This window comes from Chelonia mydas, chromosome 22, assembly GCF_015237465.2.
Source record: "Chelonia mydas isolate rCheMyd1 chromosome 22, rCheMyd1.pri.v2, whole genome shotgun sequence".
In the NCBI taxonomy this organism is placed as follows: domain Eukaryota; kingdom Metazoa; phylum Chordata; order Testudines; family Cheloniidae; genus Chelonia; species Chelonia mydas.
In genome coordinates, this window is record NC_051262.2 from 19,067,370 (window position 1) to 19,090,633 (window position 23,264).

At 46.6% G+C, this 23,264-nt stretch overlaps 1 protein-coding gene across 1 annotated transcript; it reads left to right on the forward strand.

Moving 5' to 3' along the window:
- The first annotated feature begins 141 nt into the window (after window positions 1-141).
- VPS11 (VPS11 core subunit of CORVET and HOPS complexes) lies at window positions 142-22,346 on the forward strand. Its single transcript, XM_037882282.2, has 16 exons — window positions 142-295; window positions 1,556-1,704; window positions 1,908-2,043; window positions 4,488-4,651; window positions 4,780-5,027; window positions 6,499-6,700; window positions 8,685-8,836; window positions 13,024-13,210; window positions 13,685-13,828; window positions 14,312-14,500; window positions 17,244-17,405; window positions 17,914-18,053; window positions 18,397-18,599; window positions 19,164-19,335; window positions 19,597-19,819; window positions 21,418-22,346. Exons 1-16 carry the CDS (start codon window positions 142-144, stop codon window positions 21,580-21,582), a joined length of 2,790 nt encoding a protein of 929 aa, XP_037738210.1. The 3' UTR covers window positions 21,583-22,346.
- Window positions 22,347-23,264: the final 918 nt, after the last annotated feature.

Here is a 23,264-nt window from a genome sequence, read left to right on the forward strand (position 1 = left end):
CCAGCAGCGGCTCGGCGGACGGCGCCTGCCCGGCGTCCCACGTGACATGGTCCCTGGCCGCCGTCCGTCACGTGCGCAAGGAGAGCGGTCCTCGGCGGCCCGGTCACCTGACCCCTGCCCGGTCCAGCTCCGGTCGCCGAGATGGCTGCTTACCTGCAGTGGCGCCGCTTCGTGTTCTTTGACAGGGAGACGGTGAAGGAGCCGGCCGGGCCCGACGGGGGCGGAGCGAAGCCCTTCGCCCTTCCGCCGGGCATCACCGTCTGCGACTCGGGCAGAGGCAGCCTGGTTTTTGGGGATATCCTTGCCCGGGGCTCCCTCAGGAGGACGCCGTCTGGCGGCCTCCCCCACCTTGGAGGTTAGCGCGGGGAGCGAAGCAGGGATTTCCCCACCCCCTTTTAATGCTAGCGGGTAGGAGAGAGGTTGGGCACCTTTCCTGCTCCTTGGGCGCCAGTGCGGCGGGATGAGATTTAGGAGTGGCCAAGGCCTTTCCCCTTTGGGCGTCAGAGGGAAATGCACAGATTGTGCCCCCTGCCGCTGCTGCCACCCGATGGGGAAGGCCGGTGAGATCGCGCCCTCCAGGGTCGGCAGCTTCGTGACAAGGTCGCTCCCCGTGCCTGGCTGGTGGTGTAATGTTCAAATATTTGCATGTCTGCTTCAGGTCACTAAATTGTCCCCCACTAATCTCAGCCCACGGGTCCAGGGCTGGATGAGCTGTGTAGTCTGAACTCCCCTTACTCCTAGAGGAGAGGGCTTCTGCGTGGGGCTGAGGCACACTGATGGTGTGGAGTGGAAGAAACTTGCTGTCCCACCACCTGTGCGTTACCTGTTTTGTGAAGAAATGAAACGGAAAGTGTGTGAGTGATGTATAATGCAGTCAAACTTCAGAATATTTCTCTTTTATAGAAAGAGAGTTTTGTATAGTTAACTGGGGTATGGTAAGCACTCACTGAAACCACAAGGAGTGGTTTTGCTGACATAATGTGTCTGTTTGGAATCGCTCAGGCTTTAGGAAGCGTAGTCCATTTTCTGAGTTGCATGATGCACGTGAAGACACTTGTGAATGTGTTCTGCGTGGCTGAGAACCACTGCTGGTAAGAACTAGAAAGAGTACAATAGGCAAAACTATTTCATCTATGTACTAGAAACAAGGTGACCACCCTCATCTTGAAATACACTATGGGTTCTATACAGGAAGGTTCTGAAAGCCTCCCGTGAGGCGCTTCTCATTGGGAGTCGTCAAAAGTGTTTAGTACCTCACAGCATTGGGCCCTAAACTAAAGTAGGATGTCTGTTAGGTGTGCGCCGAGCTGTTGTTTTGTTTTTCAGTTGCCCTTTGGCATATAGAAAATGTCTGCCTCTTCCAACTCCAGGTCACCTGCACGTTAAAATGTTCACTAAATGTTTTGTTGCCCTGCGATCACCTCAGTGACTGGAACAATAGCTAGTATAAGTATATTTGGCCAGCTGTCAATAAATGAGGGTAGCTTAAGAAGGGTTTGGTTGTGATATGTGTGGTTTCATTTTGTTTTCTCTGAGTACCTTGACTATCATCTACATATGGAAGGTCAGATCTGGTTCTTGCCACGCTCTCTTCAGCTTAGCAGTTTCCAGGCTTACAAGCTGAGGGTGACTCACCTGTACCAGCTGAAGCAGCACAGCATTTTGGCGTCTGTTGGTGAAGATGAAGAAGGCATTAACCCCCTGGTAAGTCAAATGACAAAGAGGACATGAGCCCATCTTGTGTGCTTTTCTGAGGAAGAACAGTGTATTGGGATTAGTTTGGGAATGTCTTTGGTGTAAAAACAGTGTGTTAAATTCTAGCCCTATGGACTTAAAAGGGACCAGGTTTTGGCCCCAGTATAACCTTAGGACCATATCTACTCACATTCAGTCTGTGTTGTTTGCAGGTTAAAGTCTGGAACTTAGAGAAACGAGATGGTGGGAATCCTCTTTGCACAAGGATTTTCCCAGCAATACCGGGTAACAAACCTACAGTTGTGTCCTGCATAACTGTCCATGAGACTCTTAACTTCATGGCTATCGGTAAGTGAAAAGCCAAACGCCTCCTGAAGGTGCCGAACAAACTCTGAAGTTAATATGATGGAATGCAAATGGATTGGTCCTACAGAAGGCGTAGGCGTAGAGCGTTCTGACATTTTCACGTCACATGCTTTTCATCCTAAGGAGAATGTACCTGACGCTAGTTGAGAATGCCAGTAATTGCTTGCAAAAGTTTGGCAAATCTTGATTTTTACCATAATTTTTACCATAAAACAAGCTTTAATGTTCTATTGAGGTTTAAAAGTTAGGTACATACTCTTTATCTATATTGCAAGAAAGGAAAGAACAAAAACAAAAAGGACACTTGGGTAATTTTGACCCCAAATTGAGATTTTGTTCAGGCGGAGGAGAATGGGTTTTGCAATACGGAAATACCAGGCTATAAAATATATAGGAAAGATAAAGAACGTAACACTGGTGGGGGAGTTGCATTGTATGTTAAGGAAACCGTAGTCAAATAAGGTACCAATCTGAAATGAAACAAACTGTACCATAGACTCACTATGGATAGAAATTGCATGCTTGGCCGGATTTATACCTTCCGCGCCCTAAAGCACAGCATCTTCAGCGCCGCCGCCCTCTCCTCACCCCCGCCTCCAGCTGATGTTTGTGTTTTTTGTAATTTTAAATATGTATTTTTTTGTTATTGTATTGAATAAATGTGATTAAAACGATCACATAGGTAGCAGGTAGGTGCTACTTTACTGCACATGTTTCCTTCCTTGACTTTTGCTTCGCAAACGCGCTAGTGATAGCCTCACAGTCCATATCTTTTTAAAAGTTATCCTTCAGTAGTTAAAAGGGTCCAGGCTTCTGACCCTCGGGAGCACCAGGCTAAGGGCTTTAGACCCGGAGGGAGTGCTGGGGCTGAAACTCTGCAGTTCTTTTCCCGGCTTCAGCCCCGGAGGGCAGGGTGCTGGGGCTTGGGGCTTTAACTACGAGGGGAGCGCTGGTTTCAGCCCCGGCGTGACCCTCCCTTGCTGAAATTGGGAGCGGGGCTGTACGAGCTCTGGCGCCCCCGCCCCCCAGGCAGAAGGCGGGAATGGAGCCTTGGGGCTGAAGCCCCAGCACTCCCCTGAGATCTAAAGTCCTGAGCCCTGGTGCTCCCAAGGGTCAGAAGCCCTGATACCCCCAGAGCCCTGACTCCCCCCTACCTGCAGTCCCAACCCCACTCGGTGTCTGAAGTCTGTAAGGTCTCGTTCAGAGTTGTGGACGTTTCAGAGTTACGGACAACCTCCCTTCCCGAGGTGTCCGTAACGCTGAGGTTCTACTGTATCATTGGGTTGTTTATCATTTTTAAAATAAGCTTACGCTAACCACTTTTAACCACATATGTACAAACTTTTTAACTTTTAACCCCCTTTTAACTTTTACATGACCCTAGAACGCCAGTGCCCCTAGGCACGTGCCTACTGTGCCTAATTGGAAATCCGGTCCCGGTTGCATGCTTGACTAAAAAAAGGTATAGCAGTAGGCATAGGTTACCAACCACCTGACAAGGATGGTGACAGCGATTCTGAAATGATAAGGTTAGCTGGAGAGAGGCTCCAGAAGCAGAAAGCGCAGTTATAATGGGTGATTTCAGCTTGCCTTATGACGACTGGGTGAATGTCACGTTGTGGCGTGACGCAGAGATAAAATTTTGAGACGGCATGAGTGACTGCTTCTTGGAGCAGCTAGTTCTGGAACCCACAAGGGGCAGATGAGCACGATTTGTTGGGGGAAGAATCAGCACGGCTTTTTGTAAAGGAAAGCCGCGCCTCACCAACTTATTTGGATTCTTTGAGGGTGTCAACAAGCACTTGGACAAAGGTGATCCAGTGGCTATAGTGTACTAGGACTTTCAGGAAGCCTTTGACGAGGTCCATCACCAAAGGCTCTTATGCAAACTAAATAGTCATGGGATAAGAGAGAAAGTCTTCTCGTGGATCAGTAACTTGTCCAGAGACTTGTTCTAAAAATGTGACTTTTGACCAACTGGTTTCCTTCCATTTTACAATGTTGACTTTTATAGTGCTAATTATGTACATGTGGCGCACTGTGTGATTTAAAGCAACTGTTACACAAAACTCGTTCCAGCGAGTTAGGCATCTGTTGTAGCAAAGCAAAACAAAAAAGAGCAATAGGAGAAAATAAACCATAAAGAAAGCGTCAGTGTAAGAAACGGAGATTAAACTTTCTCAAACAGGAAAGCTTTGCACTGGGCCAGGAGATGGCCGTGAAGAAGTCCTGGTAGACCCTACTCAGGAAGGGAGTTTGATACATGTGTCCGTGAAGCGAGAAGACCGTGGGACCGCCCCGGTACGGATATCTATCTGGGAAACAACAAGGAGGATCCAGCTGACTGCAGCTGCCTTGGACTTAATACTAGTAAATGTTTGGAAAGTGCCATAGACATAAACAGTTTAGTCCTTTTCCTTCAACAGGCTTTGCAGATGGAAGCGTTGTGCTTACAAAAGGGGACATCACACGAGACCGACACAGTAAGACCCAGATCTTACATGAAGGCAATTACCCAGTCACTGGCCTTGCCTTCCGCCAGTCTGGGAAAATCACCCACCTTTTTGTTGTCACCACGGAGAACATCCAGGTGAGATATTGGCTTGACAAAGCTGTAATGGAGGTCAGACTCTGGCCCACTGATTGTAACGGCTCCTGGTTATTTATCGCCAATCTGCCGTTCGATGTAATCTCTAAAAAATCATATTTCCTTCACAGTCCTATATGCTGTCGGTGAAAGATTATCCTCGTCTGGAGCTGGACACGCATGGTTGCGGTTTACGCTGCTCCACGCTTAGCGACCCCTCCCAGGACCTCCAGTTCATTGTGGCAGGAAACGAATGTGTGTATCTGTACCAGCCAGATGAGCGTGGCCCCTGCTTTGCCTTTGAGGGACAGAAGTTGATCGTTCACTGGTATCGGGGATACCTCGTCATCGTTTCCAAGGACCGGAAGAGCTCTCCAAAGTAAGACTCCGGGAAGCAGATGAGTCCATTTTACGTGTATTCACTGTGCAGTTTTTGTTCTTTGCAGCTCTCCTGGCGCTTTGTTGTGCAAGGCTATTGTGACACAGATCCCCATTGCTCTAAGCTGGCAGAGGGCTCGCTGGTCTGTAACAGCAACTCTTAACAGGCCTGCCGCTTTCATAGTATTCATTCAGAAAGAGTACCAGTTGCGGGTTTTAAATGGTTATGATTATCCTCGTAAATGTAGGTACGGCTGCTGTGTAAGGAGTTATGTGTATATCCACTGGAAATGTGTTCTGATAGTTTGTATCAAGGTGTTAATCCCCAGCAGCGGTGAAGAACTGATTTCCTGCCAGAACAAAGAGATCTATCCGTCCGTCTCTTGACACGTATTGTCTCATTCGCCATCCCCAGTCTGAGCTAAATGCAGAGGAAGAATCCTGAGATTTAACAGGAAGAGAAGAACAGCAAGGGGCTCAGAACCTTTTCCAGGGATGCACTTCAGCGATTTACTAGACTATATCTGGGGACAAGGAAACCATCCTGAATTCCTCTGCCTAGGAGGTAATCGGGTGGTGCGATTACATTCATGAAAATAGGGTCTCAATCAGGTTTGGCTGAAAACACTGCAAAAAGGCTTTGGGTAAGATAATCTCATTTGGACAGAAGGTCAGACAGACAGTTCAGGTTAGTCTCTAGGAATGGTGTTACAATTTTGTTTGATAGGTAACCCTTCTGTTTCCATTATCCTTACTCGCTATCTCATAAATCTTGATCTTTGATGATAAACTTATGATTGTTTTCACTCTAAGTGGAACTCAGTGCTGTAGTATTGTACGGGATGCTGCTCCTGAGCAAACCTCTTATTACTCTCTTATTACTGTGAGTGTTCGGTGATTAAGGAGCTGAACGCTACAGGGGAAGGCTTCAAAGGGATTTCGGGACTGGAGTGCACCTGTCGTTAACCTGTGAGCCAAAATAAGGGGTGACATAGCCCAGAGGAGATGGTTTGGGGGCTAACAGGCTGGAAGTGTCAGGGAGCTGACACCCCGTTAAGCAGCAGCAAGTCTCTCTCTAGCTGGAGGCTGAGTGGGTAACAAGGGGACTCTCAGTCCTGGGCACCCCGAGAATCATCCCAGGTGTTGACTGACATTACTGTGGCATGTGATTAGTATTAGAGCTCTGGCAAAAGCTGCTACGGATTGATCTGAATCTACAGAATCCAGTCATTGCTCCTGGGATAGCGGCATGCACCACCCTCCAGAGCCAGTGGGATCTGTCACCACCCTTTTATAACTCAGATATGATTTCTCCCATCTAGTATGTGGACTAACAACGTACGACATACTCACATGGTTGTTCAGAGGTTTGTATCCCGGCTCTAAGTGTGTTAAGGAGACGCTATTGAGAACGTGATTCAGAAATCCAAGAGCATGTGTGTTAAACTGTTCCTCTTTCTTCTGGTATCCAGATCAGAGTTTGCTGGGAGCGACCCGCAGAACTCCGACAAGCAAATCTTGAATGTCTACGACCTGTGTAACAAGTTCATCGCGTACAGCTCGGTCTTCGATGACGTGGTGGATGTCTTAGCAGAGTGGGGGTCTCTCTACGTGCTGACTAGAGATGGGAAGATCCATGCGCTTCAGGAGAGGGATACTCAGACCAAACTTGAGGCAAGCCACCTTCTTAATCTGTGTTTTATGGCTTCAGAATTGTAAAAGCTCCACAGATGAGAGGTTGAGAAGCCAGCACTTTGGACAAGTGAGTTATATGTCGGCAGCGTCGTTGTTGCCTTGTTGCTCCCAGAATATTGGCGAGACAAGGTGGGTGAGAGACCAGTAGAAGATGTGACTTCACTGACCTTGTCTGTAAGTGAGTTATATATCAGATGAGCTAACAGCTTCTCTGCACAGCCAAGTCATTGTAGACAACTTAGTCTCTTATGCAAACCTGTGTAGGGCTTTCAACAGCATTGAGTGGAAGGAACACCTAGCCTTGCGGGCACTTATGACATTTACCTGATGAGGAGCGTAGCAAGTGAAATATGTCACTGTCTAGAGCAGAGGGTCAAACACCTTGTTCCCTGTGATGGATTTATTTTCAGATGTGGCAGAATCTAAGATTTTTATTTAAAAACAAAACAAAAAAAACCCAAAACCTAGTCCTTGTGGCTGTGAAGGAAACTTCTTCAAATGTGAATCAACAAGAATGCCTCAGTTCATAATCTTCCTGAATCTGCAGACAGTCTGAGACACAATAGCTTTGAGAGGTGTGAACTCTCCCATTAATCTCAATGGAGGATTCATTTTTAAGCCTTATAATGGACACTTGAATGTAAGCATTAATTATGTAATTGATGACCAGTTGGTGAGTGGTATGGGGAAGGAGATGAGAATGAAACCTAAGGAGGTGGGAATTGCTGCTAAGAAGGGAATGCAGAGGGAAGAGAGGAGGAAATATCTGAAGACTGAGTTGAGGGACGGAAACAGAGAAAGGAGGATAAGGTGAGAAGAGAAACAAAGGGCAGAAATAACGGTGTACCTGAAGGGGAGCAGATTTTCCTGTTGCGTAGGCTGAATGTGACAATAAGGGACTGAACAAATAATTACTGACAGTTCTGTTATTAAAAGCCAGATTCTACTACTGATCTCTGTGGTACCCTGCCATTGATCTCAGTGGAAGGTCTGTGCATCGAGGGGAGCGTGTTGTCCTGAACACGTTCTTTGGCCTGTGGACTGTAATTAAAAATTAAATTTGGGCCTTGCCACAGAATGAATTTGACATCTCCTTCCAGAGATTTAACTTTTCCGGTTTGTGAGTCTTGAGGAGAGGGCCGTATGTGGTGTAGGGAAAGGAGGCACAGGGACAGAGATGGTTAAATGTAAGAGTGACCATAGTGGGTGAGACCAGTGGTCCATCAGGTGCATTATCCTGTCTTCTGACGGTGGTTGATGCTTCAGAAGGACTGACTGAATAGGGCAATTACTGAGTGATTCATCCCCTGTCCACTCCCAACTTCTGGTTTAGGGACACCCAGACCATGGGGTTGCAGGTATCCCTGACCAATAGCCATTGATGGACCTATCCTCCATGAATTTATCTAATTCCTGTTTGAACCCAACAATAGCTTTGGCTCTCAGAACGTCCCCTTGCAATGAGTTCCACAGGTTGACTATGTGTTGTGTGAAGAAATACTTCCTTATGTTTGTCTTAAACCTGCTGCCTATTAAAGGGCACGTACTTGTGACCTGATGTGTGGGAGCCTCAAGGAGTCGGGACAGGAGTTGGGAGGTGGATACATGTTAGTCAATATGTTGCTTCTCTGCAGTACGCGTAATCTGATTTTACTGATTAAGTCCCCTACATTCTCAGATCTCTGTACTGGAGTTTCTTCTCTCTCATTCCCCATAAAGAGTTCATTCTCCTCATCCACCCCACCTTCGAGGCTCTGCCCCTGTCTTCTACCTCTGCTGCCTTGATCTCTGTTCTATGGTAGTGAGAAGCCCAAGTCGCTCTGGTCTGAGGTGGAAATTATAAGTTTGTGAGGTGTCTTGGTTTCCTTTGGGATTAAAGGCAGGGAAATTGCCTGACCTCTGCGTTAAGAAGGCGAGAGAAGCTCTTGCCCTCATATTGCCATCTTCTCTTCACATTTCATAGATGCTGTTCAAAAAGAATCTGTTTGAAATGGCTATTAACCTGGCCAAGAGTCACCACTTGGATAGCGATGGCTTATCAGAGATTTTCAGGCAATATGGAGATCATCTATACAACAAAGGGAACCATGATGGAGCCATTCAGCAGTATATACGGTAGGAAGGGCCGTGAAAAGCCAGGGGAATATAATGAAAGTATACGGGGCTGCTGAGGCCTTGCATTTAGCTAGACCCTGGGTAAAAGACACAAGTCAAACCGAATGTAACGAGTTGTAGTGGTAATAAAGGGTCTGTCAATCAGCCTTACAGGGTTCTAAATTAACAGCATCAGCTTGGGAAAGGAACCTGAGCATCACTGTGTACAGCTCAATGAAGAACTCTGCTTTTTTATCACAGCTATATATTGAGCGACAAGGTGTTAGAATACATAAGGAACAGGATCGAGACTAAACAAAAAAATATTATAGTGTCATTATATAAACAGTGGCTTGCCTTCATTTTGAATTCTGTGGGTAGTACTGGTTATCCCATCTCAAAAAGGATATTACAGAATTAGGGGCAGTTTATAAAAGAGTAACGGTAATTGGGTTTGGAAAACCTCTCCTGTTAAGAATGAAAAGATTGGGATTGTTACCTTAGAAAGGAGATAAACAGGAGGTGATGTCATATAGGTATATAAAATAATGAATACCCCAGAGGAAGTAGATCAGGAACTTCTATTCTCTCTGTCTTGTAACACGCGAAACAAAAGTATTTTTGGTGAGATTGAAAGGTGACAGGTTCAAAACTTGATAAAAGGAAATACTTTTTCAGATAGTGCACATTTAGACTATGGAATGTATTGTCACAGAATGTCATTGCGGTCAAGAATTTAGCAATATTCAAAGAGGAATTGGACACTTATTATGGATAACATGAATATCCAGAGATATAATATGTTGTTTGCAGTGTTGTGGTAGCCACGTTGGTCCCAGGATATTAGAGAGACAAGGTGGGTGAGAACATAAGAATGTCCCTACTGGGTCAGACCAAAGGTCCATCTAGCCCAGTATCCTGTCTTCCGACGGTGGCCCAGAGGGCATGAATAGAACAGGTAATCATCAAGTGATCCATCCCCTGTCGCTCATTCCCAGCTTCTGACAAACAGAGGCTGGGGACGCCATTCCTGCCCATCCTGGCTAATTGCTATTGATGGACCTATCCTCCATGAATTATTTGTGAGGTAATATCTTTTATTAGACCTACTTCTGTTGGTAAAAGAGACAACCTTTCCAGCTACACAGAGCTCTTTTTCAGGTCTATGTAGCCCGAAAGTTTGTCCTTTTTCACCAACAGAAGCTGGTCCAATAAAAGTTATTACTTTGTCTCTTAGGTCATGTCTGCGCTACAAAGTTGTCAACTATTTAAGTAGACATCGAGCCTCTGATTTAAGCAAGTTGATCTGGTGTGTCCACATCACGCTCATTGTGTCGGTGGAGTGCGTCCTCACTAGCAGCGCTTGCATCGGCACACTGATGGCTGTGGGTAGCTATATCACAGTGCCTGTAGCCAAATGGTATTTTGGGCAGGGCTTGCAATGCCTCATAGGACCAAAATATTGGCACGGGTGGTTATGGGAACATGGTGTTAGCCTCCCATGCTGCACTTACCTCCCTCCCTGAAATCAATGGCAAACAAACCAAGCCTTTTTCACACCTTTTTTTTTTTTTTTTTTTTGAAAGCCTGGGTTAGCTGCACAGACACTATATCACAATAAGCATGGACGCTGCTCAGCTGCACACTCTTGTTGTGAGCATTACAATCACCTCGCACCTCATCCTGCAGTATTTACACAGGACTTGCTGCATGGAACAATGTGATGTCACGCAAGCAGCCCTGCTGGAAGCCATAGAACAAAACAATTCACAGTTGCTGGTGACAGTCATGCATCAGCTGAACACGGTTGAGCGCCGTTTCTGGTTCTGGGAAACAAGCAGTGACTGGTGGGACCGGATCGTTATTCAGCTGTGTGAATGCGTAAGGCCACTTTCCAGAAACTGTGTGCAGAGATTTCCCCAGCCCTGAAACGCAGCAATACTAACATGAGAGCTGCTCTGACAATGGAGAAGTGAGTGGCTATCGCTCTGTGGAAGCTTGCAATGCCAGACTGCAACCAGTTAGTGGGATGTCAGTTTGGAGTGGATAAATCTACCATGAGATCTATCGTGATCCAAGTTTGCAGGGCCATTAACAGACTTCTGCTAAGAAGGGTAGTGACTCTGTGCAACGTGCAGGACATAGTGGATGATTTTGCCAGGATGCCGTTCCCTAACTGCGGTGGGGTGATAGATGGCACACATATCCCTATCTTGGCACCAGACCACCTTGCCAAAGTGTACATAAACTGAAAGGGATACTTTAGTGGTGTTGCAAGAACTGGTGGATCATGGGCTGTTTCACTGACATCAACATGGGATGGTCAAGAAAGGTGCATGGCGCGCATATTTAGGAACACAGGTCTGTTCAGAAAGCTGCAAGCAGGGATTTTCTTTCCAGACTGCAAAATAACCATTGATGAGGTTGACATGCCAGTCATGATCTTGGGAGACCCAGCCTATGCCTTGCTCCCCTGGCTCACGAAGCAATATACCGGCCGCCTGGACAGCAGTAAGTGCCGGTTCAACCATAGGCTGAGCAAGTACAGAATGATGGTGGAATGTGTCTTTGGATGTTTAAAAGGTCGCTGGCACTGTTTGCTTACTAGGTTAGACCTCAGTGAAAGCAGTATCCCCATTGTTATCGCTGCGTGCTCCATAATATCTGTGAAATAAAGGGAGAAAAGTTTCCGCCGGGATGGGGGGTTGAGGCAGATCGCTTAGCAGCCAGATACCAGGGCAATAAGAGCCTATCGAGGGGCTCTGCGTCTCCGTGAGACTTTAAAACCCAGTTTCAGCAATGAGCCAGAGTAATGTGACGCTTATCTGTATTGTTCCTTACCAAACTATTCCCTCCATTGCATTTTCTCCCCTGTAAATTTCACCCCCACCAACCACCATGTGTGGAATGAATAAAGACCCTTTTTTCCTCAATCCATTTTGTTTTATTATGCACACAAACACAGAGACAGCAAAGAAAAGTAAGATAACCTTGGGCAAAAGGGCTGATAATAGTGTGAGAGGAGAAACAAGGAAAATTTGTTTACAGATGCACTGCAATAACAATCAAAGGTCTGGGAATGGGCGCCCTCTGTTCCTTGTATCCTCTCCTGGAGCTGAGTGCAAGGGATATAGGCTCCTTCCCCCCCCATACCTCATAGGACATTTTGGGGCGGAGGCGATGATGGCAGGCTGTGCTACAGAGGGAGTCTAGCATCCATCAGCCTTTCTTGAAGCTCAACTAGATGCCTCAACATGTCTGATTGATCCTTCATAATCTGCAGCATCTCATCGTGCGTGGCACACTCTTGTTCCCTGCAAGCTCTCCTGTCCTCCCTGTCTATGGCCACGCAGTGGAGTTGAAAGTGCTCTCCAGAGCGGTCACAACAGAGCACTGTGGGACACCTCCTGGAGGCCAATTCATTTGAATTACACAACGCAGTGTCTACACTAGCCACCATTGACCCGCGGATGTCGAATCAAGTGCTACGCCTCTCGCGGAGGTGGAGTAAAGAAGTTGACTTTACAAGCGATGTAGGTTAGTGGAGGGGACTCGGTAGTGTAGAGACATACATTAATAGATTAACACGTCGACCTAAGTTTGTAGTGTAGACCAGGCCTTAGTGATACAATAGTTAATGCAGACAAAAATTGCTTCAAGTAGCCAATCTAATTTTTTGGGATGAGGTCTTCACAGGGGGACTGATTATTTCAAATCTGCCTACTGTGGGTTTCTTGCACCTTCCTCTGAAGTACTTGGTGCTATCCATTACCATAGGAAGGATACTGGACTAGATGAATCACAGATCTGATCCATGTGGTAATTCGTATGTAACACCTGGGGAATGTTTTTAAAAAAATAAAACTACATTCAGTGAAATATTTTTTAAAAAAAAAAATCTCATACATTTCTTTTTATACCAGGGTTTATACAACTTTAACAAAACCTGCATTTTTGGGCCTAAAGTAACTTGACAAGCGGCCTTTTATAGTTTCATAAAGTGGAGTATGGGTAAGAGGCAGGAGTTCTTGCTTAGAGCTATGTGTCTTATTTAGAACCAATATTTCTGTCTCTGGGATTCTTGGGGTTTATGTAGTGTTGACATAAATTTTGCTATCGAGTTGTGATCACAACAGTGAAATAGCAGGATAATAGTGGCTAAGATGTTGAAGTGGGGAAAAGCAATCTCATGTCACTTTTCTCCCAAGAACCATTGGGAAGCTAGAGCCATCTTATGTGATCCGGAAGTTCTTAGATGCTCAGCGTATACACAACCTGACTGCGTACTTGCAGACACTCCACCTGCAGTCCCTTGCCAACGCAGACCACACCACCCTGCTGCTAAACTGCTACACCAAACTCAAAGACAGCTCCAAACTGGAGGAGTTCATCAAGGTAATGGGGGAAGGTAAAAGTAGTTATGCAAAACCATCAGGTTAGTACAGTGATTAGAAAAAGGGTAATAGCAACATGGTTGACTGATTCCAGTAGTAGCTTTGCCCACATAAGGACTGCTGGATTAGTCCTCAGCATCCTCATGCACTTGTGCACATATCTCTAAGCTTCCAGCACCACTGCAGCATTCATTTGACTTGCCATCTTAAGCTTTGAGCGTGGAAGATTGTTTGTGTTCCTAGTGTGATTCAATCTTAGAAATCTAACTAGAACAATGGTCATCTGCACATGCAATGCTTGTCTTGCATGAGAGTAATTTAACGGTCACTCTTTGGGTCCTCATGCATGGAAGCTGGTCTGTATCTGCCAACATCCTAGAGGATTCTTGCTGATAGGCCAGGTGTCTGCAAATCCATATCAGGCCTATCTCTCTCCCTCTCCTCCCAGTAATGCCCCATCATTTCCTCCTTGTAGACCAGTGAGAGTGAGGTCCACTTTGATGTGGAGACAGCAATCAAGGTGCTCCGTCAAGCAGGTTACTTTTCCCATGCTGTGTACCTGGCAGAGAAGCATGCACACCATGAATGGTTCCTCAAAATCCAGCTGGAGGACATCAAGGTGAGAAGATACCTTTAAACATTTCTGTTTGATCCCTATATGGTAAGAAAGCCTCTCTTTGTTAGGAATGCTCCTCCATGCAGCATGGGAGTCTAAGCTGCTCATGGGACAATTGTGCTAGCAGTACAAACAACTGCTAGCATTGTGCAATAGTCAGACTTGCCTCTGAAGCATATAAGTAATTACACAGGGCTTAAATGTCCTCTTGCTTCAGGTGCTGCTACTGCGATAGCTGTTTTGTCCTGGATCAGTGCCAGTTGTCCATCTGGCTGCCACCATTTCAGCCCACAGATGGCCTCATTTCAGTGGCGGGCAAAGTTATTATTTGGGATACCCTTTATTTATTTATTTATTTATTTATTTAAATAAAATACTGCATTGTTTCTCTGCATGTTGACTACTGTGCAGAGAGGGCTTTGGCTTTTGTATCTGAAGTACAGAGGATGGTACCATGTGCCAGCTTTCACCAGCTCTTCCTTGCAGAATTACCAGGAGGCATTGCAGTACATTGGCAAGCTGCCATTTGACCAGGCAGAAAGTAACATGAAGCGGTATGGCAAAATCCTGATGCACCATGTCCCCAGTGAGACCACAGAATTGCTGAAGATCCTATGCACGGACTACCGGCCCACAGGAGACCGTGAAGGCTCTGGGATGCTGGAGGGGAAAAAAGTAAGATCTGTGTAACTGAACCAGTGTGCCCTTGAGTGAGGAGATGTAGCTAATGTGATGATTTCATAGCTGACAAAATACGACGAGAGAGTGTTGGAGTTAAGGGATGTTTCCCGTGGAGACGTGGGGTCACGGATGCCATAAGAAACCTCGTGCTTTGTTCCATTGCTATTGAAGACTTAACAGTCTAGGGTGAGCACCCTCTGGTATTAGGCAGGTCTGAGGACTCATGCATTGTATTGGGCAAATACTGACACCTTTGGACCATGGGTGAGGTGGCATCTTTACTACCTCTACCTGTATAATTGTTTCTTGAGTGAACAAGAAGCTGGAGACCTCGGGTCTGATCTCAGACTGATCTCTCCTCTCCTCTCTGAGTAAACAGCAGCAATGGTGAAGTGACCTGCACAATCAGTGACAGAGCTGTGACTAGAACACAGGAGCAGTAGCTCCCAAGGCTCTGCTTTAAGCACTAGGCAAATCTCTTCACTAGTTCCTCCCCCTCTGTTCCCAAACCTCTGCACTGGAATATATGAGCAGAGCCCAGCCTCCCATCACCACCCTAAGGGGAGTTGGTGATGTGTTGGCAGAGGCTTTGGAGCAAGGGAATTGAATTGCTTGGGCCTGTAGGTCCCACTAGCACCCTCTAGTTCCCCACTAGTGCATCCTAGACAATGGGACACAAGGGTCCATATGGCTTCTGTTTCCTAGAAACGTTGGGGAGGGTCCACCAACTTCCCCCCTTAGAGATGGCTCACAAGGCCTCTGCTTCTCTGAAAGAATTGGGGACAGTCGGCAGCAGGGCAAGGGAGCACTCTCCTTCAGAGTCCTTGGTCCCTTTCATGTCCTCTGACATCAGCAGCATTGTGAACTGAACTTTGAAAGTGCAAGAAAGTGGTGTGGGGGTTGGGTGCTGATTGGGGTGGAAAGGAAAGTGAGACAACAGGCACTGAATAAGCAAAAATAGTGGCTCTAAGCATAACCAGACGGGCTAATAATAAAGGGGAACCACTTCTGAGTGGTAGGAAGGATGGGAGAAGGGCCCATTGGGTCAGTAATAGGGGAAGGTATTGTAGGGAATGGGGGAGGGGCTGAGTTGGGGAGAAAGTTTATTTAAAAAAAAAAAAAACCCTACAACTAAGATTTGTGATTTTGATGCCCTGTTTATGTTTGTCTGTCCATCACTGTTTACCTTGGCTGTTTAGGTTGTAAGGTCTTTGGGGCAGAGACTGCATCATCTTATGTATTTGTATACTGCTGTGCACAATGGTGCCCTGACCCTCATTGGGATCCATGGGTATATCTGTAATAAAATATTTAATAGCAATAGACAACTGGGAAGTTCTGAAAAATCATTGTTCTGCACTGAGCTGCTCTAATTCCACCAAGATCACGTGAAAGGAAGTTTCCCTGGATCTGGAAGGTAGAAGTTTGAATTTCCGGTGTTTGGATCTGCTGGTTGTTGAGAGAGATTCATCTTAGACTAGGTGGGGAGTGTACTCCCAGGGTGACGCCTGGAAGCCGTTGGAACCACCGTGCCCCCAAACCGTTCAGCTGGGTTGGCTTCCCACACTGCTTTTGCTGAGAACACCCAGCCAGCCCCCTCTGAGCCCTGTTATCACCCAACACCACAGCAGGTGGTGCCACATACCTAACTGAGTGCTTTACCTAAGCCACTCATGGACCCACAATGGAGGCACCAGCCAATTGCCCAGCCTTGCACCCCTACTGGAGTATAAACCCAGAAGTATACTGTCTTGCACTTCGCAGGGATCTGAACGGTGCAAGCTCATTAAATTAGTCTGCTTCCCCCTCAATGTGGGGAAGATATGCACCAAGCCTTTTGCTAACTGAACTGAGATTTTCCCAAACGCTTCACTCAAAAACATACTGGTTAAGATAAAACAAAACAAGTTTATTAACTACAGAAAGATTTTAAGTGATAAATGGTAAACAGATCAAGGCAGATTACCTAGCAAATGAACAAAAATGCAATCTAAGCCTAATATGCTAGATAGGATTTGAATCAAACAGTGTCTCACCCAGTTAGATAGTACAAGCAGTTCACCAAGTTTCCATACACAGGCTAGAAATCCCGTTAGCCTGGGACCAGCACTTCCCCCAGTTCAGTCTTTGTTCCTCAGGTGTTCCCTTGTGTGGGGAGTGAGGTCCCGTGGTGATGTCACTTCCCCCTTGTATAGCTTTTTCCGTGTGGCTGGAATCCCTTTGTTCCAAGCTAAGTTCCCAGCCCAATTTGTGGAAAAATTAAAGTACCAAAATGGAGTTCAGTATCATGTGATCTGATCATAAGCCCTTGCATTCTCCTGATGAGTCATAGCAGCCATTATCCATAGGCTGGCTGAAGCGTCCACAGGTGAGTGGACAAGCCTTTTCCATGGCTATTGTCCTTGTTGATGGGCCATTAGCACTGTCTAGCTTCTTCATTGTTGTACCTGAAAGACTAGCAGTGGGTGCTTCCAGCCTCACATCATACTTTAGTAACTCCCACATAGCAAGATTTCATAACTTCACATATGATGATAGCACATACAGTCCAACAAGATATTAATTTTTAGCAGATCAAGACTTTTAAAATACCTCACAAGGCATAGTTTGTACAAATCATATAATAATTTCATTACCATGGGGAAATATGGGGTGCTTTGGGATGCTGAGTGCCATAGAGAGACATGCACTTGGTATTGGACAGTGTGTCTGACTTTCTTTCTGGCTTGTGTTAAAGGCTAATTCTGAAGAGTTCATTCCAGTCTTTGCAAACAACTCCCGGGAGCTCAAGGCTTTTCTGGAGCACATGACAGAGGTGCAGTCTGACTCTCCCCAGGGCGTCTATGACACACTGCTGGAACTTCGACTCCAGAACTGGGCACATGAACAGGATCTGCAGGTTTGAGCTCCTTTCACCCTGTAGCTAGAGAAGGGGCTTTGGTGGGCCCACCATTTCTATTTGCATCATTTTTCAACCTCTAAGCTCTGCTCATATATGGTGTTAATACAGGGTGACCCAAGCATGCTGTGCTGGACAGACGAATGGACAAACCAGCACAGTCCATCTATTAAATTTCAATTAGGTTTGGCTGGACTTTGTCCCTAGGGGTCTCATTGATTGTGGGTGCTGGAGAATTATGACCCTTTGGGAAAGTGCCTTGTCTCACTTGCCTGCACCCTTTCTGTTCTGAAAGCTGGCTCCCAGCAATCCTCTTGATCACTGAGTATTTCTTTGCTAATCAAGGCCAAGGAGAATTCCTCCTGTTCTTTTAATAGGGAAAGGAGAAGAACAGAGGGAACTCCCCCCCAGCCCCCAGGAGAGCTGCAGTGTAGGTGTCTGGTCCTTGGGGTGGAATTTGCCAAGCTCCTGGAGCTTAACGCTCTGTTTGGTTTTGTCTCCTTTGCAGATCAAAGAGAAGCTGCACAGCGAAGCCATCACCCTGCTGAAGAGTGGAAGGTTCAGAACAGTTTTCCATAAGGCTTTGGTCCTGTGTCAGATGCACAACTTCAAGGATGGTGTCCTCTACCTTTATGAACAGGGCAAACTGTGAGTGCTGCTTCCCTTCCAGGGACTGAGCCTTATTGGTTCAGGCACTGGACCACAACCCTTTGTGTACTACTAGAGGAAGGGAAGGGTGAAGATCCTCTGATGGTCTCAATGCAGGGACCTAGGTCAGTTGCCAAGCTGAAAAACTAACCTGTGTCTCTGTTGCTGTTTTTGCAGAGGGGTGGTGTAATGTAATGTAGGAGGGCCTGGCTGACCTGGGTCTTTGCAGTAGTGCTGGGGAATTATGTGGCCAGGTGACAGGCTGGGGTCCCTGCAGGAGTGAGTAGGGGAGAGGTGGGCTGACCAACTGACCTGTTCTCACCCTGGGGTCCCCTTTGTTCAGTTTTCAACAGATCATGCATTATCACATGCAGAATGAGCAGTACAGGAAGGTGATTGAGGTGTGTGAGTTGTATGGAGACCAAGAGACCTGTCTCTGGGAACAGGCCCTCAGCTATTTTGCCCGGAAAGAAGAGGACTGCAAGGAATACATCACAGCAGTACTGAAGCATATTGAAAACAAGAACCTCATGCCTCCACTGCTCGGTAATGACAAGACCTATAGCAAGGAAATAGGGCTAGAATGAGCTCTCTCTGGACAGAGAGTTTGGAGGAATGCAATAGTCAATGCAGCTTTAGATGTAGCTAGTCCACTAGCAGTCTGCACTGTAGGGAGGGCACATACCAGTGATCCCTGATTGAGCGGGGGGGCTTACTAATTCTAATCAAGCCTCACAACCTGCCTGTGACTAAGCAGTATCCCCATTCAGTCTCTTTGCCTTGGTTTTCCCCTTTGGTTAAGTGTCTTGCCCAAGACAGACAGTGAACTGGTGACAAAACTGGAATAGAATCCAGCTCTCTTGACTCCCAGTGCCCGGCTCTGACCACCTCTTTCTGGAATCCCCTAAGCACATTGGTTGCTAGAACCCCCAGTTTCCCTGTCTAATACCTTCTAAAGTTTAGAGTTTTATTCAAGAGTTTTGTAATTCAGTAAAACCCTGACCCTTTAGGCCTTTGGATGGCATTTCAGAAAAGAGCAGTCCAGATAAGACCAGCATAGCTGTTCCAGCTCTTGGTTTGTTTCTGTATTAATGTGCTGGTTATTCTCAGTTGTGCAGACTCTGGCTCATAACTCCACGGCCACGCTGTCTGTGATTAAAGATTATCTTGTCAACAAGCTGCAGAAGCAAAGCCGCCAGATTGAGCAGGATGAGCAGAGGATTCAGAAATATCGTGAAGAGACCACAAGGATCCGCCAGGAGATTGAAGAGCTCAAAACCAGGTGCAGGAGACACTGTCTCTCTCTCTCCCTATCTATATAAAAATCTAGTTTGAGCATCCTATAGTGTCCATCCCCAAGATCTCCTCCTGTTCTGTTGGTGGTGGTTGAGTGAGCTTCATATAGTTTTGGAGACCTAGAGGGAAAATCCTGTATTCAGCAGCTGCTCGGGTGCTCTGTCTCTGGGGTATCTTACGTTGGGTAGTCCTCTTTTTTTCATTTTCTTTCTATCTCCCCCCCCTCCCCACACCCAAATTGTCTCAGTCCCAAGATCTTCCAGAAGACAAAGTGCAGCATCTGTACAAGTGCCCTGGAGCTGCCTTCAGTCCACTTCCTGTGTGGTCATTCCTTTCACCAGCACTGCTTTGAGAGCTACTCAGAGAGCGATTCAGAATGTCCCACCTGCATGCCAGAGAACCGAAAGGTCACAGATATGATCCGAGCCCAAGAACAGAAGAGAGATCTGCATGATCAGTTTCAGCATCAGGTAGGGGTATCACCATCACTGCCCTTTCCCCTTATACCTGCTGGGTTTAAACCTCTGCTGTGCAGGGGCAGCAGGTTTGTAGAAATTTTGTTGGTGCCCAGAACTCCCAGAGCCCACTCCGCCCCCCACCTGCCTAAGGCTCTGGGACGGAGTTTGGGTTGGGGAAGGAGGTCTGGGGTGCAGGCCCTGGGCTGGGGCAGGGGATTAGGGTACAGGCTGGAGGCTCTGGGAGGGAGTTTGGGTGCAGAAGGGGTGAGAGGTTGGGCTCTGGGAGGGAGTTTGGGTGGGGGAGGGGGTCTGGGGTGCAGGCTATGGGATGGAGTTTGGGGATGGGAGAGGGTGCAGGCTCTGGAACAGAGTTTGGGTGTAGGCTCTGGGCTGGGGCAAGGGGTGGGGATGTAGGAGGGGGTGAGGGATGCAGCCTCTGGGCTGGAGTTTGAGTGCAGGCTCTGGGCTGGGGGTGTGGGTGCAGGCTCTGGGAGGGAGTTTGGGGGCAGGTGTGGAAAAGGGGTGGGGGTGCAGGCTCTGGGAGGAGGTGGGAGGGTGCAGTGCTTACCTCGGGCTCTTAGGCAGGGAGGGCTGGGGGACCTTCACGTGCTGCTACCCCCAGGCACTGCCCCCGCCGCTTCCTGTAGGCTGCAGGGGTGCTTGGGACGGGAGCAGCACGGGTAGACACAGACACAGACCCACCCCGCCATGGGGCTGCAGGGAGGGGCCGGCAGCCACGTGGAGCAAGCAGGCAGGAAGCCACTCAGCTCCGCTGTGCTGCCGTTGGTGGGTGAGGGCCCCGGGCCATTTTAAATGGCCCAGGTGGGAGTGCCTGGGGGTGGAAGGCAGGGCTGAGGGAGAGACCTGGCCTCAAACATTGCTGGAGCTGGGCTCAGGGCCAGGAATATTTCTGGTGCCCAGGCACCACGGGCCCATAGAACTTGCTGCCCATGCTGCTGTGGACAGTATGCCTTAATATATACAGGAGTTCAGGCTCCTGTGCTGTTTGAGAGACTTGTTGAGAACAGGAAAGGATGAAGCTACTTTGCAAACATGTCCTTCCTGAACCTGATTTGTGGAGCATTGATAGCTGAATGACTTATGTCTGAGGTGCCTTCCATACCGAAGGATTCTTTTGTGCTTTACAAATGGAGGTAGCTAGAGGTAATTTCCCTTCAGCTGTCACTGAAAGGCAGGATTTAAAAGTGTTATGTTAGAATTTGTAGCTAATGTATTCCAACAAACACATTTGAAAAATCTAATGTAGATAAGGCAGTGTGTACTTTAACATATGGTAAGTTGGTGGTGTTAAAAAGCCTAGAGTTCAACTTGATTTGACGGCACATGATTTAAATGGAGATGAACTGAATATTTGGGTGAACATGTGGATAATTAGGAAGGCTGAATATCCTAACTACAGAAAACCTTTCTTGAGGTGTGTGTTAGTACAAGAACTTCCACCAAGGGTGACAATGCTCCTTTGCTTGTGCAACACAAATGCTCCAAAATGAAGTGACCAAATATGGTTGAGATTGCAGGAGATGGCACATGAGTGCTTTTGGATCAGGACCCAACCCTCTCTTAATGAAGCTTCTTTTTGTCTTTGACAGCTCAAGTGCTCTAATGATGGCTTCTCTGTTGTTGCTGATTACTTTGGTCGTGGGGTTTTCAACAAGCTCACTCTCATTACGGATCTGCCCCCAGGCAAATCAGCCACAACTATTGACGCTGGCCTGCAGAGGGAGCTCCTCATACACACAAAACGCAGCACCTAGAGCCAGGCCTTCCCTGGGACGCCTCCCTTGTGGATCTTGTACTATACTTATCTTGAAGACTCTGTAAATTAGTTGCTTCTTGATTTTTCAACCTCTGCAATGAACTGGGATGGAACTTGACTGGAGAGGATCTAAAAAGAGGGCATGAGCTAAGTGGCTATAAATCTCGTGTTGTTGGAATATGTATGATGCAAAGAACTGTACTTTCTGGGAGGGTTTGAGTCCAGGTCAGGGTGCATAGCACCCTTCTGACAGCCTCACAGTGCCTTAAGCCCTGGGCACACCAACCTGTCTGCAACGCTGCAGGGCAATCTCTGGTGTCACATTTGCCCAGCACAAAGCCTTTTGCAGCAGGTTTCCGCTGGGCAGTAACTGATTGTCCTGTAGGTTGGGTCAGCCAGCGTTGCAGCTAATTATACTAGCTTGACAGAACTGAAGGCTATGAAAATAACTGGGTTCCTTGCCCAATGATCGAGTGTTATGTGGTGTGCTTGTGTTGGGTTTTTTGTTGGTTTGTTTTTTAATTTGGTTGCTTGTAGACCAGAGATGAAGTCTGGTTATCACTGATGGAAAATCAGAGTTTGGGGCCAGATGGTCTTTTAGGGGTGTAATTGCTTCATTTGGTTGCTCTGAGATTATTTTATGTAATGAAGAATGGCCTAAGAGGCATGTAGATAGAAATTCAACTCAAATGTGAGTTCAGAATTTCTCGTGGCAGCTGCTCAACCCATGTTTCACCTGTATTAAAAGTGACCTCACACAAATTCAGTTGTGCTGTAACTGTCTTTCCATTTAAAGGTTTGAATTGCTTACTATAAGAAATTTCTTATCTACATACTTTGAATTTATGCACGTGTTGTAGCTCAGAGAAATGTGAACATGGGCTTTTTTTTCATGTGAACTGACTGTGATGATTTAGGGATATAATCTCCCCTGGAGCTACAAGTTATGTATCTGAAAAGAGAAGAAAATACACTTCTTCATAACAAGTTAAATGTAGGGTTTTCTCTTATAGAAATGCAAAAAATGTTTTACACCCTGCACATTAATCTTATCTCCATAACTTTCAGTCCCTCACTCTGCCCCAAAAGCAAATCCTGGTCCCACTAGCTGCACATAAGCAATAGTCAGAAAATCGCCTCTATTTCTGTAGTACTGTGTTGCTGAGCTATGGATTGTGTATTGATTATCTTGATCACTTAAGAATTCCCAGTTATCACGCTGAGGTTTGACATGTTCTTGTCCCAAGATCAGGCCCAGTATTATTAAAATTACTGTTGAGTTGGGAACCTCGATGCATGCTGTTGTAAAACTCACACTTTATGAACCTTACTGTATTTGTAATAGTTTTATTAATACATTTAGCAAAGTCACATACGCTCTAACCCTACAAGGTAGAGATAATACAGAACATACATCTGAACGGCCCTATACTCGCCATCCCTTACAGAATAACCTAAAACGTTAACAAATAAACTTGTTAGCCTCTGAGGTGCCACAAGTACTCTTTTTCTTTTTGCTAAAATGTTAGTTATCTTCCTCATCACCAGTGGCCATCATCTGACACCTCCCAAGGCTACAGCTCTCCTCCAGAACACAGGCAGGGATACAATATGTTATTCTGACAACACTACGCCTAATGCATATTTAGTAGCATACGCGCCGACTCCGTGGGTGCTCTG